This window comes from Acanthochromis polyacanthus, chromosome 8 (assembly GCF_021347895.1).
Source record: "Acanthochromis polyacanthus isolate Apoly-LR-REF ecotype Palm Island chromosome 8, KAUST_Apoly_ChrSc, whole genome shotgun sequence".
Taxonomy (NCBI): Eukaryota; Metazoa; Chordata; class Actinopteri; family Pomacentridae; genus Acanthochromis; species Acanthochromis polyacanthus.
The window spans coordinates 3,604,476-3,622,213 of NC_067120.1; the positions used below are offsets into that span (position 1 = coordinate 3,604,476).

At 40.3% G+C, this 17,738-nt stretch overlaps 1 protein-coding gene across 1 annotated transcript; it reads left to right on the forward strand.

The window, feature by feature from the left end:
• Positions 1-15,232: 15,232 nt before the first annotated feature.
• Positions 15,233-17,236, forward strand: LOC110956394 (F-box/LRR-repeat protein 14-like). Its single transcript, XM_022201811.2, has one exon. The coding sequence runs from the start codon at positions 15,840-15,842 to the stop codon at positions 17,049-17,051; it is 1,212 nt and encodes a 403-aa protein (XP_022057503.1). The 5' UTR covers positions 15,233-15,839; the 3' UTR covers positions 17,052-17,236.
• Positions 17,237-17,738: the final 502 nt, after the last annotated feature.

The following is a 17,738-nucleotide window of genomic DNA, read 5'->3' on the forward strand; positions in this document are numbered from 1 at the left end:
ACAGGCAACAACAAACAGGACTGGAGATCTCCCATTTATGACTGCCCTGATCTGCAGAAATGTTCAATACAAAAAACAAAAAAACAATCCCTGAGCCTGTTAACATCACCTGCATGAAACAAACGCTAATCAAAAATGAAACAAATTAAAAATAAGCACACAGATCTGCCTCAGACAGGTTGACTGGCAGGTGCAGGAAGCATTACTACCATGAGTGATACTTACACCTGAACCTTTCTGAGGTGACAGCCATGCTAGAGGAGGTGATGGGCAGCTCTTCTCTGAAGGAGGGAACGTGTGATGGCAGAGGCCGGATAGTAGCGGAACAGCGTTCATTTTTCTGACCATTTTCTCAATGGAATGAATTGTTGTCTCAGCAGGATTCGCCTCTGTTTGCTTCTCTTCAGCTGCTGTTTTTTTTTCTTTTCCCACTCTCCTCACCTCCTGCTCTGTACGTGGTATACTGTGAAATGTTGACTCCAGAGGAAATTATTTTTCTCCCCCAGCTCCTGAGAACATACTGTATTTTCTTCCTTTATGTCACTGGTATCATGTGTAGCGCTGCTCTTCTCTGTTATTTCCAGTATCTGCAGTGTGTTTTCTCCCTTAGATAAGACTTCAGTGCAGCTTCCTAACTACCTACATCATTCAAATCTCTTTTTTATTCCCTTGCATGTCTTTTTTTTCTTGTATTCCCACTAATTGAGGATGCAAACACTTATAGTTTTAGCACAAATATGAGGGAAGCACTAATAAACCTGCAATAATTGGCTACTTTGGGGGAGACAGGTTGGATGTGCTGCTTAGTGCCACATCCAGCTAGCCTAGCCGCACTAGACAACCCACGGCAATTAATTTAATTCTCTGCCAGGGTGGGTCTAGTTACCCTCCATAAGGCTCGAGGCTGGATTCTCCTAAAACTGGCCGGACCAATCAATATGAAGTGTAGAGTCAGAAGGCGGACGTAACGAAGTGACGACAGAGGCGTGACGATTCTGACAGAAACAACCGGCGCACAATAAACAGTTATCTTTCGACTCGGCTTTGGCCACAGCCCTTAAAGATTTGAAGCTAAAATTCAACTTGAAAGATAAACAAAGGACGGCATTGAAGTGTTTCATTGAGAAGAAAGACGTATTTGGACTTATGCCGACGGGATATGGCAAATCCTTAATATACCAGTTGGCTCCGTGGCTCCGCTGGTTGGGAAGCTAATGGGACTTAGCCACAATCCGCCGGTGCTCTAAGAACTACGTCAGCCTATTCGTTGCGTTGATTGGTTGTATACCTACCCAATTGCTCCAGAGTGATTTGATAGACAACCTTTTAGCCCGCCTCCCTCCCTGTTGAGCGTGCCTAGACCCTTGTGCCTTCAGAACATGGGGTCTAGTGCGGCTAGGCTAACATCCAGCAGATTTGGAGCAACATTTTCATTCATTTGGAGCCATGTTTAGGTCCAATTTTTGTTCTCTCTTCCCTCTTCAGTTGCTAAATGCTCTGCTATGATCACCAGCTAGCCATTAGCTTAGTGGGTTTTGCTAAAACCAGATGTGTGGACCTACACAGCTGCACATTAACCTTGGCTGTGATTTAACTTCTGGACAATTTCTGTGACAGTCTTGTAAACATCTTATGTGATCTAAACATGCTCACGTTTGATTAGTGACATTAGGAGGGTCAGTATGTAATTGTGGGGCATTTTGGAATATAGTTGATAGGATCATAGTTGAAATTTTTGGTGTTTTCAGGCCTAAAATCAACATGGCTGCCTATAAACAAACACCACATGGCATTTTTACAGAAAGATTCTTCTAAATATTAAGTACAGAATTGAGTAAAATTGAAATCGAAAGTTTTCTATTAAGATACTGTAGTAAACCTGTTGACATGTGACGTAAATCCACACTTACTGATTGGTAAGTCACACTCATATGGAGGTGTTTCTGTTGGAAATGGTCTTCCTTTCCGAATTTAAAAAAAAAAAATCTGAATCTTATTTCTGGTGTTACATGTTTGAACAGAAACTGGTGACAAATTCTTTACCATTGAGTTAATTCACAGCCTCGACAGGTGTGGCTTTAATCTTCAGATAGTGACCAGCACACACACACTCCTTTCACTAGTTACTGTCAAAGGACGCCTTAAAATGCAGCTTCAAATGACACACTGCCACGGATGACAGGAGAAAGATGAGGACGAGCTGCTGGCTGCTGGATGCTGAGAGTCATTTAAGGTAATCAGGTGCTTGAATGTCCACAACGCCATCATTTGTCCACTAAAAAATCAATTGGTATAGCCGACAATCTACCACATCATGCTCTGGATTTACATGTCTGACGGCGTGATCCTGTCCAGATCCACGTCTGCCAACTTTGCCGATCCCTTCAGGAACGCTGGGACAATAATCCACAAGTAAAGGTGCTGTTTGACTGTCCTTTGGATTCTGAGTAAGGCGTTGAAACTCCTTCGAGTCCTTTTTTGCTTTTTGACTCACAGCACACACAAGCCCTGTTTCCCCTTGTAATTTGCCTTTCTTGATTTTGTTGTGTCAAATGCCAGAGCTCTGTTGTTAACAAACAGCATTATTTTACAGAAAACACCTGGTTCAGTGCTGCTTCCCTCTCCCTGAGGAGCTCAGTTGTTACAGTAGGGCCTTAACCTTATTATTTAAATTAGTCAGTTAATGTGTAACAATCTTGTTTCTCTACTGGAAAGCGGTTCGGGTCAGCGTCTGTTGTTTTAAATGTGCTTTAGAAATAACAGTGACTTAACTACACTACAGAGGTCCAAATAGTGTCTATGGGCTGTAATAAACAAGCAGACTAGACCAGAAACAAGAACCAGTTGTTTGCTAAAAATACCTTAAAGAAGAAGAAGAAATAAACAAAACTTTGACCCTAAAAGATGAAAATGGATGGAACTCATCAGGAAATGTTTTGGAGAGGGAAGATCTAATTATTGTTTAGTCTCAGCTGGCATTTGAAATGTTTATCCTGCCTGGAGACAAAGACGATGAAAGAAAAGCTGATCAGTCATGTGAGTCCAATGTTCAAAACATCAGAACTTGTTCCAAAGAAAGTGTTTCTATCACTCATTACAGCCATGGCCATAAGTTTGGACACAAGTACCATGACGCTTGTGAATCTTAGAAAATACCACAAAATTGTCACTTACAATACAGTACACAACTCCTGAGAACTATATTAAGTTTCAAATTTAAAAAAACATCAAAAGAGTTTGGTGTCATTTTGTTATTCTTACCAAATTCGGTTGTGAAAGTACTGCATTTTTTTTGTTATTTTCTTCTAATATTATGTTTTGGGAACAAGGTTGTTCCAATTGTTGGAATTTATTGATAATATTATATCCCTTGTTGATTTGTAGACTAATTAAACTGGTACTGTCAAAAAATATTAGTTATGTTCTGTAATAGACATCAAAACAGACATAGGAAGTCATGCTGTGTCCAAACTTATGGCCATGGCTGTATGCACATTAACTCTCAAAACTACCTGAAGTGGGCATAGAAACGTTACAAAATTTAAAAAAGCTTTTCCAAATTTTGCAATTTCGATTCACTTTTGAATATGAAAACATGGTATGGTAACAACTCCAAGTCATTTTTGTGTGTTTTTTGCTCTTTTTTTCATGCTTCGCTGCATTGTAAAATCCTGAACCTCTAATGGAAACAACACAAACATGACTATTGGAAGAGAGAACTCAAAAATTGTCTTCTGTGCACCATGACTTGGACATAATCTCATAAATTGTACAGAATTTTTTTAAATGAAGAAACTACAATCAATCATTTTTCCAAGTGCCCACAGGTGGTACCAATACTAGAAAAAAATGGGGGCTCTGCATACTATAAATATTGCATTACTTACATGTTTATGATCTCCACAAACTTCTTCACACTATTCTGCACATTAACTCTAAAAAGATGAAACATGTTTTATTTTCCTCTCTGTCTCTCTTTTTGTCTCCTCTTCGCTAACACAGCCTGCATTCTACTTGAAAACTCTGAATTTTTCTCCTAGTGTTGGTCACAGCTGAGTCAGTTGTGATTAGAAGGATTTTTCTCCTACAGAATTTGGTGTGAATGCTGTGTTTTTGGAGAATTTGCTGAAAAGTGAAGCAAGTTTGATGAAATGTCAGACTAAAACGTCCTAAAGGAAGCTGAAAACTCTGGCTTTTACGTGGCTCCGTGGATGAATTCACAACAACAGGACGTTTTCCGTCTACGATTCAACAACAAACTGATGCTTATTTACGTATACATGAAGGCGAAGGAGTGTTTTTGCCGCCATGTTTCATGTCTTTTAAATAAACCAAGCCAGAATTCAAATGTTTCCCTGTGTTCCTGTATCACCAGTTAACTTGTTTTGGGAATCAAAGCGAAGTTCTGTTAAATTTTATGGTGGAATTTTGAGGATTTCATGCTCTCAGATTTGATAATGTTTCTATTTTTACCCTCAAAAAACCTTGAAAGCCAATTTCAGGGTTCATCATCTCCAGAAACAAAACTCCAAAAGTCATGAAATGTGGCGAGATACAAACAGAAAAGAATGATCAAATGGATGCAAGAAAGGCCAAATTCACAATTACTAATTGAACTTACGCACCAGAGTTGAGGACGTTTAAAAGAGCGATTCTCATTTACATACTGATATTGATTTAGTCGATGTACAATGCATCTGGTAAGTGAGTTTTGGTCAAGAAAACATTTCAATCCTAAATTTGCAAGGCGATTATGTCAGACAGCAAGTATCTGCAGAATCCAGATGAAAAACAAACTTTAAAAATGGATTCATGTAAAAATCCTGTCTTCTGGAAAACTGCAGCAAAGTTGAGATTTTTGCTCCAATATGTGCAACTATTTGTTTCCCAGTTAGCATGAGCCAAAAAGCCTCAGCAGCCGTTAGAGATAACAGGAAATACATGGGGTTGAAATTAACCAGAAAGATCCTTTAAAGTTCAGGATGTAACTGTGCATGCATTTCTCCTGAATTCACCCCTCATCACCTATCCCTCCATCCGTTGCGCCTCCATCTTCGTTCCTTCCTCTTTTTTTTTGCTCTGTCACTCATAGTCGCACACATCAACACCTCTACGCTACAACCCACATCTCACACATCACTCCTCATTTGTCTCGTTTGCCTTTTTCCAACTATCTCCCTCCCTCTCGCTCTTCCTCTTTCTCAGCATAATGATTCAGTGACACTCGTCTTTTCGCTTCGGTGCGATGCCGACAGGAGGAGCATGCGCAGAGGAGAGCGGTAGGAAGCAACGGGAGCTCTAGTTTAGTCCAATAAACAGCGTGCGTGACTTCCTCAGAGCTGAGGTCAGAGGTCAGCGGTGTTACGACTCCCTTTGTGCTGCCAGGGTCACCCATCCTTCACAGACAGCTGCTGTCCATACTGCCTGCATGCTCTGAAGTATGGATCAGAGCAGCTAAAGAGATTTAAAGGGATTACTTCACTCTCTCTAACACACAAACACAAACACACTTTCACTCACAAACATGCACATGCAGGGTGTGTGTGTGCGTGCACACGGCACAGAGAGATATAGAGGCTTCAGGACTGCCATGTTACTGCATTATCAGAGGGCGTCTGTTAGAAGCAGCGCTGTTCGATAATGTCATTGTGTCCGGCTAACCTCCTGACCTCCCACCAGGCGCTCAGCACCTGCCCGACCCGGTTTACAGGAGAGGTCAGAGGTCACCGAGGACCGCCCGGCCGGACACACTCCCAGATGGAGGCTTTTAGCAGCAGGGACGACACCTGTTAAACACACACACACCGACACCGTGCAGCATCACCGTCCTGTGACACAAAGCTCCTCAGTGTGAACAGCAAACACACACACACACACACACACACACACTACGCTCTGGTTGACATGTCATGTGAGTTCAGTCAGTCAGAGATCATGAACCAGACGAATGATGAGCGGACACACTTCACTAAGTCTAAACACAACGACATGAGATCATAGTAGTAACTGTCCCCAGTCAATGTATAAGTGTACGTGTGTGTGTGTGTGTGTGTGTGTGTGTGTGTGTGTGTGTGTGCGGCTTTTGTTGTGCGTCTGACAAAGCGTGTGAAACCGTACATATGTTAACCACAGTGACAACGTGTGAGTCAACAGTTTCTATTGTTCCCTGCATGCATTTAACAGACGAGCAGCCAAAGACTTCACTTAAAAAAGGCCTTTTAAGAAAACAAATGTTTTTATTTGATGCTTAAATTGCACAGCGATCAATCCTGAGTCAGTGTAAATGTTCAATTTCAAATATCAGATGCATTTTAAATAAGCGATGAAGCACATATTGTTCATTCTGACTAAATTTAAGACAAATAAATGTAGAAGGCTGAACGTGAATTCTCTGTGTGTATGTGTGTGTGTTTTCTGTGTTTTACTGATGCATGTTGTGATGACTTTACTCACTTGTGGGGACAAGAAAAAAGCAAAAATCCTCAAATATTCAATTTCAGGGCAAAGGAAACGGTCTAAGGTTGGGTTTAGGTACGTATTGGCTACAGTTATAAATTTAATGCCCTCTGTAGATATGGAAACTGTCTGTGTGTGTGCGTGTGTGTGCGTGTGTGCATGGTGAGCTGTCAGAGAAGATCTGGTGAGAGTGGGCTAATTGGAGTTAATTCACCATCTGTCTGTGTAAGCCAGCAGACAGGGTCATTAGCAGAGACAAGTCCAGCCACAGGGGAGGCCGAGAGGGGAATCACCATCCCTCACTTTCCCTCCTTCTGTCTTTAGTTTTCTCTTCCTTCCTGTCTACCAAACCCGTCTCTTGTCTCTCTGTCCTTAAGGCTCTTTGATCTCACTCCCTTGCACCCTGTTGTTCTAAAATTTCTCCCATTTTCAAAGCACAGAATGATGAAAACTTGTTAATCCTTTGCTTGACTCACTGATTCTCCCACATGTGAGGGGACTGTTTTGAAGGGGTGATGATCTAATTGGGTGCACAATCAGTGAAAGAGAGCATTTTTTTGTTGTTTTTCTACCGCTTTGTCAGAGCAGCACTGCCCTCTGCTGGGCACTCCATGTCTGAGCTGAGTGCACAAAACAGAGAGTGTGTCTGTCAGTCGCAAAAAATCTGGTCAATCTTCTTCAGAACAACAAAATCGCAGGCTTAAAGTTGATGTTCCAACACTGCAGACTTTACAACCATTCGAGCAACTCACATGAGTGCAAAGTTCCACTATATAATAATACTAAAGTCGATCCTTTCACCCATTGTCTAGATATAGAAATATTATTTTTGTATGTGGAATCTGTTTATAGTCTAAAAATTATTTACTTTCCTGTATTTAAATATTTTTATACTTAAAGCTTCTTTGATAAACTCATTTCAAAGTAGATAGCAAAGGAAGAATTTCATTGTTTTTTATTATGTATATGACAACAAATGCTTTGACTTAGCCTTAAATTAAAGGTAAAGTGTCTAACTGTGATATTATATGATTAGGCCTGTTTTATTTGTCCTTTTTTTCTAAAAATGACAGGGGTCAATATATAATTACAGGACTTTTTGTATCATAGTTGACACTTTTGATGTTTTCAGGCCTAAAATCAACATGGCCGACTATAACCAAACACCACATGGCATTTTTACAGAAAGATTCTTCTAAATATTATCTATACAACTGAGTAAAATTGAAATGGAAAGTCATTTATAAAGATATTACAGTAAACCTGTTGACTACTTTATATTAAATAACTCAGAAACTCTTGGAGTCTGGCCAGTCTTTTCTTCAGGAGGAAATGACATCATGTGGAGCAGGTCATGTGATCTGGAATTAACACACTTCCTGCAGAGGTGTTTTTGTAACGGGGAACTGAGTTTAAAGTGGCGCAGATACAATTTGTTATTTTCCACATCAAATTTGATATATTGCCAAAAAAGAAATATCTGTCATTATTATCTCAACTTAATAAAAAGAACACAATCAAAACTATTTCTGAATCAGCTCATTTTATTATTGTTTAGCTAATTAGAAGATGGTTGTTGTTAAATTTGGACGGTTATTTAGTTGACATTTTAGTGATATCAAGTCATTTTTATTAATAAGTGATTGTTTCCAGAATAAATAATTCTGGAATTTATAAAGACATGATCATAATAAACATACAAAACATTATTTCTTTTTATTTTAAATACAAATGTATGCAGATATATCCCCATAGACCTAAAGTCCCTCAATTATATATTGACCTACAGGTCTAACACAGAAACAGATCACCTGCAGCTAATTTAGAATCACTAATTAACTCTTCATGCTTGTCTTTGGAGTGTTGGTGGAGCCATGAAGTCAGGGAGGACATCCAAACTCCATGCTCAAATCAGAAGATCTTTGGTACAAACAGCACACTGAAGAAGGCTCCGCTGAAACATTTGTGCATTCTGGTTTCAAATTATATTTATCTCAGGTTAATCATGATGTTTGCAACTTAAACTCTCAGATTTCTTGAACTCCAAATTCCCAGTAAAAACACTCAGGACTATAGTTTGACCACACATAAAAAAGTCCATAATCTGAGAGGAACGTCTCAGTTTACCAGGAGGGAGAGGCACAAGAGTCTGAGCCAGTGAGAGTGAAAACTAAATGCTAAAATAACACTGGATTGTTAACTCAGGCCGTTAAAGCTCTGTGTGTCTGTGATGAGAAGGATGATGGCGTTTTGAGGCCCACCTCCAGCCAGGACCACCCACACTGGTTAGACTGGTTCTGCTTCCAGAAACCCTATGTAGATCCTCAGAGTCTGTATGAGCCAAGGGAACACTAATAAAAGAATCTAGCAAGCAAGTTTCAGCCCAGCCAGGAGGGTTTTGAGTGAGTTTTAAATGATTTCGAGCGAGTTTAAATTATTGTCACATTTTACAAGCGTCTGTAATTAATCAGCCCCAAACTAGTAGCCAAATCCATCATCGTAATAAAAGAACCTTCTTATACTCTACATCTATTGCTGAGGCCCCACTTACCTCGCCACATGGGTGCGATGGCTGTCTCGAAAAATCCCGGTCAATCGCTGATCTTCAACGCCGTATCTCCGACCTCTACTGGATCCGAAATGAGGAAAAACTACTGGACTCTGTAGTCAAGCTGGGCGCAGGTCCGCCTGCCAACTCAGCCGGGTTAGACCTCAGCCTCCCGGCTCCCGACGCTGATCCGCCGCTCTGGGCAAGTGCTACCACAGCCTCCGTCTCCCAGCTTGCCCCCGGTCCCGGAGAGGCTCCTGCTGCATCCGGGGTGGCTGCCTCGGCCTCATCGCCACATCTCCAAGCCGAGGACTGCTGGCTGTCGCTGGGTTTGAAGCCTGCGAAGTGGTTTCTACTCCAAACCCGAACAACGAAGCACTGAGCTCCACTCCACTGCATGAGTTCTGGTACGTGGCATCTGTGAGGAAGGCCTGTAAAACCAGCCGCCAATCCCACTGTGAACTCCAACTGTCCAACCGGTATGAGGCCCTGACTCTGGATGACTTTCCACCGCTGGCCAAAGAGTCGGACCTGGTGGTTGTTCCTAAGCGGCTCTCCTAGCAGGAGCTTCCTCTTCGGCGGCTCTGGCTGAGGGCCCCTTATAGAGGAAGAACAGGGGGGGACCAAGCACTGAACCCTGGGGGACGCCTTGCAGCAGAGGAGACAGAGAAGGTGATGAATTGTAGTCTATTTGAGAGATATGACCTGAGCCAGAAGAGTGCGGTGATGTTGAGTGTTTTGAAAAGCGCTACACAAATAAAATGTACTATTATTATTAAAATGTATTATTACTTGAAAGACAACATTTTTCAGTTATTCAGTTGTTTGTAACTTTACTTTCAGTTCTCTCACAGCAATTAACTTTCCTCTTCCTTTATTTTCCACCTCAGTTACCCTTTGATATAAATGATTTTTCATAAATCACACTGAATCTACATCACCAACAGAAGACAGAGAAAACTAAGCTCCGAAGCATTTCCCTTCCTCTTCTTTACGGATCATTTCTACTTGGACAGCAAACATGCACATTTGCAGTTTTACTACCACTGACTCTTCACCTCCACTGCAGTTTTGAGCTTTAGTGTTTTGCTCGAGGGTACTTTCACAGACATTCATAATGGAAGTAAACACTTAATTTGCTTCAATGCCAGAAACAAAGTTAATGGTGCCTAACGCAGCGTCATTATACATACTTAATTATGTCACTTAGTGGCACTAACATTCATTCTATTATTAAATGGAACCTTAAAACACAAAACAAAAGCAGCAAATAAAGATCAGACAGTTGTCAGGTTAAATTGTTGGCTTTGTAATATATACACAAGTTTCAAAACAACCACAATTTCACCCGCTATTTCATTTTATCCATTAATATTTTTTAACAATTAGAATTACAATTCGAAGAAAAAGATACTTTTAAATTTACATTATGTATAGCATTAGTCTATTAACTGAAAAATGAGCAAAAATAACAACTTTTGAACATTTTGCACATGTACTGAAGTTCCCCTCTTCCTTATTTGAGGAAAGTTTATGCATGATTGTCAGCAAAACATTAACTTTGCGCTTTCCTTTCTATCTGCTCAGTTTTCATGGGGTTTTATTTTGCTGCAAAAGCCCTAAAATTAAAACCTGAAAAGACCTACAGTATGTGGTTTGGAACAGGGAGTGATTCAGAGGCCCAGAGCCAGACAGGAGCCTAGAAATATGCCAGGAATTGAAGATATTTATTGTTTCAAGGCCTCCAGTGAGTCGCTGTCAGGGGGCCCAGCATTTCTAGCAGCGAAGGTTAAAGGTGACGCTCTAACTGCATTAACTTCTCACTGCTGGCACATTGCATGACAGTTTACACATTAAATATACAATACAAACACAAGACTGTGCCAAGTTCATGTGAGGTATTGTCCAGTATGTCGTTCATTTCCTGAGACAAATGGCTGAAAAATAATGCATTCATTTGATCTTTTATTGATAGAAACACATTCTGTCATGCTGTAAATTTATACACCTTCATGCATCTTCACATGTAACATATTTGAATTCAGATTTTGCTATATATAATTCTATCATTTTCATCTAAATTTAATAGATTGCAAGGTGTATGTTGAATTTCTTCTTTTAAACAGACATAAAACAGATTTTTTTTGTAGACTAACTGATTAATATCAAAAATTCATCAAAGATATCAGTAAGTATAGATGTCTGAAAAAAAAAATACAGTGATGGGTGACAAATTAATGGAAAAACCTGGTGTAGCTTGAGTGTACTTGTCCTCTTAAAAAGAAATCAATACCAAGCTGCTGTGAGTGGTCGATCACCTTTATCCTATCATGAAACATTTCTGTACTGATGGTCGCTCTCTCAGGGTGACAATGCTCCCATTCATAGGGCGGTGAATGGTTGTGTAAACGGAGCATGAAAATTATATTAATCCCATTCTGTGGCATTCACAATCAAAAGATCTTAAACCAGTTGAACATATGTGGACTGATTTTAGACTTCTAAATGACTTTATGGAGTCCACTTCTGGAAACTCTCTCTGGACATATACTAACAAATACATTATGTCATCACGTAAGGGCCTTATGTCCCTCTAAAACTGAACACTGTGTTGTTCTTTCATCAGAAATTCAGACCTTAATGTTGTTTTTGTCCTTCCCCAGGCTCAGAGAGTTTGTTAAAATGGTGATGACAAGGTGTTTTAAAAGTGATTTGTATGTTTCCAAAGGAAGCTTGATCTCATAACAATCAAAAGGGAAAACATCTTGAGGGATACGAGGGAATATCTTTTGGACGAATAGTGCTCCATTCCCCCCAGTGGAGTTCAGACATTTGGAGAATAAGTACCAAGAAGCACCAGCACTGGTGTGTTTTCCTTTAATTTGTCACTTTTCTGTAGATATATACAGTGTTATGTCATAGAGTACAAAAGATTGATTCCTGTGTTGATTTGCAGCCACATTAGCAGAGAAAAACCACACAATAACACAAGAATGATGTCATTCTTCACTCATTTTCATTCAAAGTTGCAGCGAGAAAACGCAAATAACACCAAAACCCGGAGAATGAAGCAGCTAAAAGATTCTAAAAATGCTGTTGTGTTGTATCGCTGTCAGCGTGAACACTCAGGACTCTGTGTCTGTGTGACGAATCCTGCCTCTCTTGTCCTTTTAATAATGAACAGTACCTGTAATGCGCCCGCTGTGTGTCCTCCAGCAGCCGGAGGTGACCCGGTCAGTGAACGCATCGCTGCAGGAACTCTGGGCTTCCTGCCAGGTCAGAGACATTTAAGTAGCAGCGAAGATGCAGTAAGGTGATGCAGCAGAGTCACCTGAGCAAATATATCATAAAGGATGTGTTATTATTTGGACAGATTATACTGTATTTATTATAAGAATTCATAGTGACTAAAGAGAAGCTTAAAAAACTTCCAATAATAAATACTGCCAAGTGATTCCTGCTGTTATTCTCGTACTTCGTTCATATTTTCCACGATACAACCTTATGTGATTTTATTTTCATGGTAAAATCGTTTATTCACATTAAATCATTGCGGAAAATATTACTGATCATCACATATTTTAATTATTCTAACATTTTGTGTAAATATTCTCTCTGAATATTTGACTGAAATCCTTTGAGAGTGTAGGAGTGTGGATAATCACACACTGGATGCTGTGCGAGAAAGACTTTCTTTAGAAAATTCACATTTTTGGTGAAAAAAAAAACAGGAACAAAACACAGCACAGAAAATAATTTCCCAAATTGTTTTTTGTCATTTCACTAGTTATTTGTTGTCATTTAAAGCGTTGGTCTATATTTTTGTTTGCTTTGTTGCGGCTGTTTTATTCTGATTATTTCACATTAAAGCAAGAGGTACTGGTTTAAAACACCATTTTAAAACGGTCTCCATCACTGTAAGTCAGACTGTAATTATAAGCACTTTTATGAGCAGTCTATATTATTTGTAGACTGCTGTGATCACTAATAGGAACAGTCCACATCTTTTATTTTCATATTTATACATTATGTAGGTCCTTCCCTAACTTTCTCCTTTGGTTTTTGTTTCTTCTTGATTTAAAAAGGCGTGATAATGTGGCAGTCTAACAGTATTTTTTCTACTGAACTGGTTAAAAGTGATAAATCAATGTTCATTATCCTACCTGCTGCTGTTCTAGACTTTAGAAAATCAGAATAGCAGTTAGATCTGATGGCTCTAGTGCCGTATGTCTGAGTCTACGGCTGTAGCTCTGAATGTTTTGTTGTTTGTTTGTTTATCGATTTAATGTCTTTTCAGCAATACGGTAAACTTGCACATTTGCTCTGTTTATTTATTTAGATTTACAGGAGAAGATTTTCTCCCACACCAACATTAAAATCTTCTCTCCTGAAATCTTTAAAGGGTCCGTCACACATGTAACTATTAAATAAAGCGATTATCAAAACATAAAACTAGTATTAACAGCCCATAAAATACTTAGTCTTATTCTCGCTGGTACCCCAACATTGGCAACCCTGGCCTTCTTTAGTGGTACACAAACAATTTTGTCACAAAGCACACTTTAAATGTAAATGATTATAGCTCTGCAAATCATCATAAATAAGACTAATTCCATGGCACACAGCAACAGAACCACTTTGTTAGCAATTCTGAGCTGAACACAGAAGGAAAGTGGAATGACCTTACTTTTCCAAGAAGACATGGAAAATGGTTCAATTCGGATAAAAAGTCTAAATATTTCTCAGTTAAACTCCCAGCACATCCAGACCCTGAAGACACCTCTGTGCTGCTGTGTAGCAGTTTAATGTTCCTGGAAAACAGTATGTACAGTATGTGGACCACTTCTTTGTTCATTTCATTTCTATCTTTACAGTCACTGTCTCTATACACAAAAGCTTTATAGCTAAGCTTCCTCCTTTTACCTGCATGTTTGTCCTCGATACTGTTTATAAAAGTTATGTGTTGGCAAACTGGACCAATAAACTTGTCATTCAAATACAGAGCCACCAGAGCAGGCTTCATGAATTATTCACTCTTGGTTGTATTTGTAACTAATATCCCTACATTGTTCTTTTATTAATACCAAACATACAGTTTTGCATCTGGTTTTCACTCAAACTTTAAACCAGAGGCATCATAGACCCCGATGTCCAAAGCTATAGTCCAGACTGTTCTCAACTTTTCTTTTTTTTAAATAAATGGAAGACTAATAAAACTAAATTATGCTTGATCTGTTCACTTGCCGTTCAGATCGTGTATTAAATCTTCAAAGATAAAATGATACAGTTGAATAAAAATGCTGGCATGTTATTTTACTGTACCTAAAAGTCTGATCTGTTCATTAATGTAAGAAATATTTTTCAGTTTCACAGTGGGATACTTGCAGCAGTGACATTAATGTGTCTATGCAAGCTTCCCATGATATATGACACATGATATGTATGTATCACAAGCTGCCATAATTAGATAAGCTATCATTAAACCATGGACTGAGTTTTCAGTGCTTTTTGTCAGCAACACAGACAGCAGATTTGCTCTTATTATTATTAGTTTGGGGTATTCTGTTTATTGGACTTTATTGGTGAAGTTTTGATACTCACCAAAGGCTGCATCTATTTTCCTGCACTATTTAAAAATTTGGTCATACAAATTAATGTTACATAAAATTAATAAAACATTTTTTTTCAAAGGCATATATTTATATATGATTATAACTCTAAAAAATAATCATAAATTAAACTAGCTTAGGAAACAATTGTACAAAATGGTGCAATTACGAGCATAAAATTTCTAAACTTCTGGGCTGAGCTGACCCCTAAGTAATTAAAAATCCAAACAACACCTTGACTCCTGTATAATTACTTAAACTAGCTGCCAAATAATATGTATGTAGACAGCTTGTTTGTTTGTTCGGTTTAATTTTATCTTTATATTCAATTTCTGTGCACACACAAGCTGTATAGCAGTTTACCCTTGTCTTGCTTTAATTCGCTGTCCTTGTTTACCTGTATGTTTGTTCTTGACACAAAATTATGCAAAGGCCTACCTGGCCAATTAACTTTTCATTCAAATCTAGAGCCACCATTATTAATAATGCATGTGAAACTCTTGCTTGTATTTGTAACTAATAGACATACATTATTCTTTATTTATGCAGTTTATATATTATATAGAAAGTTGTGCTGGAACAGAGCAGTAACGATGCTTTTTGCTTCCACTAGGAGCCACTAGCTGGAGGCTAACCTGCTAGCAGCTAACAGTCGGTTTATTCATTGGAGAGATCCAGGATGCCCCGACACTGCTAGAAATGTCACAGAAGTGAAAGAAGTCAGGCAGCTGTCTCTGTATAAGGAAACAGTTGTTTAGATGAAATGTTTTACCAACAGAAAAGTCTCGGAGACGCTTCGCAATGAGCTGGAGTAAAGAATAAGTTGTTCCGGACGTCTCGGACGAGGAGGTTGTTCGGCTTTGACGCTCACAAGTTTAGACAGCTAGCTGACGCCAGCCACCGTTAGCTGCTGCTAGCTTAGCCTGCTAAGTAAATACTACCGCTGCCTGTCGGAGGTTACTACATCTGCGTCAAGATAACACCCGTGCAGCTAGTGGTCATTTGTGTCATCGTTTTGGTGATCTAACATTGCGATTTGCTCCTCCGAGATGGATGGATTTTGTTATGTGACACACAAAGCTAATTGGCTATAGTTAGCATGTTCGTGTGCTAGCTGACGTTGCCGGGCCAGACATCAACTTCGGCAGCAGAGTTTCGGGGAGCTAACACGACACTATTGTCGCTGACAAGCAACCTCTGCTGCTCACAGGAGTCAACCTGCAGTCATGTCTGAAATGGAGACACATATATCGTGCCTTTTCCCGGAAATTTTGGCCATTATATTCAGTTACCTGGACGTTAAAGACAAAGGAAGAGTAGCCCAAGTCTGCGTGGCCTGGAGAGACGCGTCCTACCACAAGTCTGTGTGGAGGGGGGTGGAAGCCAAACTCCATCTGCGGAGAGCCAATCCGTCTCTGTTCCCCAGCCTGCAGACCAAGGGCATCAAGAAGGTGCAGATCCTCAGCCTGAGGCGAAGTCTGAGTTACGTGATTCAGGGGGTGCCGCACATCGAAAGCCTTAACCTGTGTGGATGTTTCAACCTCACAGACAATGGTCTGGGACATGCCTTTGTGCAGGACATCCCATCACTGCGGGTCCTGAACCTCAGCCTTTGTAAACAGATCACTGACTCTAGCCTGGGCAGGATCGCCCAGTACCTCAAAAACCTGGAGGTGCTTGAACTCGGGGGATGCAGCAACATCACAAACACGGGCCTGTTGCTCATCGCCTGGGGCTTGCACAGACTCAAGAGCCTTAACCTGCGCAGCTGCAGGCATGTGTCGGATGTGGGCATCGGTCACCTGTCAGGTATGACCCGCAGTGCTGCAGAGGGCTGCCTGTCCCTGGAGAAGCTAACCTTGCAGGACTGCCAGAAGCTGACTGACTTTTCCCTCAAACACGTCTCAAAGGGCCTAAACAAGCTTAAAGTGCTCAACCTCAGCTTCAGCGGGGGGATATCGGATGCAGGGATGATCCACCTGTCAAACATGACCCACCTGTGCAGCCTGAACCTGCGGTCGTGCGATAACATCAGTGACACTGGCATAATGCATCTGGCTATGGGCTCCCTCCGGCTGTCTGGACTTGATGTCTCCTTCTGCGATAAGATCGGGGACCAGAGCCTGGCTTACATCGCCCAGGGCTTGTACCAGCTCAAGTCCCTGTCTCTGTGCTCCTGTCACATCAGCGACGACGGCATCAACAGGATGGTACGCCAGATGCACGAACTCAAGACTCTAAACATTGGACAGTGTGTGCGAATCACAGACAAAGGGCTGGAGTTGATAGCTGACCACTTGACCCAGCTGACAGGGATCGATCTGTATGGTTGTACCAAGATCACCAAGAGGGGTCTGGAGAGGATAACGCGGCTGCCGTGCCTTAAAGTATTAAACCTGGGACTGTGGCAGGTGACCGAGAGCGAGAGAATGAGGTGAAGGCTCTCCTGCTTGGTGGACATTTCTTTGTGTGTAGTGCTCAGTTGTGTACTGAGAGGGTTTGCCTGTATCCATTCTTAATCCTACCTTCTATACTGTGACTAAAAAGCAAGGAGAGGGGCTCAGCATTGATCACTGGAATATTGTTCACCTTCGTTGCAATACTCCACTCTTACTCTCTTTCATTCTTGTGCTCTCTGTTGTTAAATCTCAGCCTGTGTACAGTTCTTACTGTCTAGCTACCTCATCCGTCAAACACAGGAGTGCCTACTGTCGCTGAATACTAGCTTAGATTGTATATTTTTGTGACTCACATACCAATGGAGATTTTGATATTTAAGAAAAATCTCGTTGCAGAATAATACCTAGACATTTTAACTCTTAACAGAATGACTGGAGTTGGATTGAAGTTTTGATAGAATGTTTTTGGTTGCTTTTTGGGTTATTTTTGGCTGATGTATTTTTTTTTTTTACCCCTTTAACCAACTTTTTTTGTATTGAATGACTTGTAGACAAAATTGTACTTCAAATTGAAGTGGGCAGATCACTCCTTTCTGTCTTTGTTTACTTATGTATAGTTTGCTATGTTTCATATTCCTGAGGAAGTAAGTTATGTATCAGATGTTCCAGTTTCTACTCTGTCAGCGGTTCATCAACACAGCACTGTGTAGTGATTAACAGCTACCA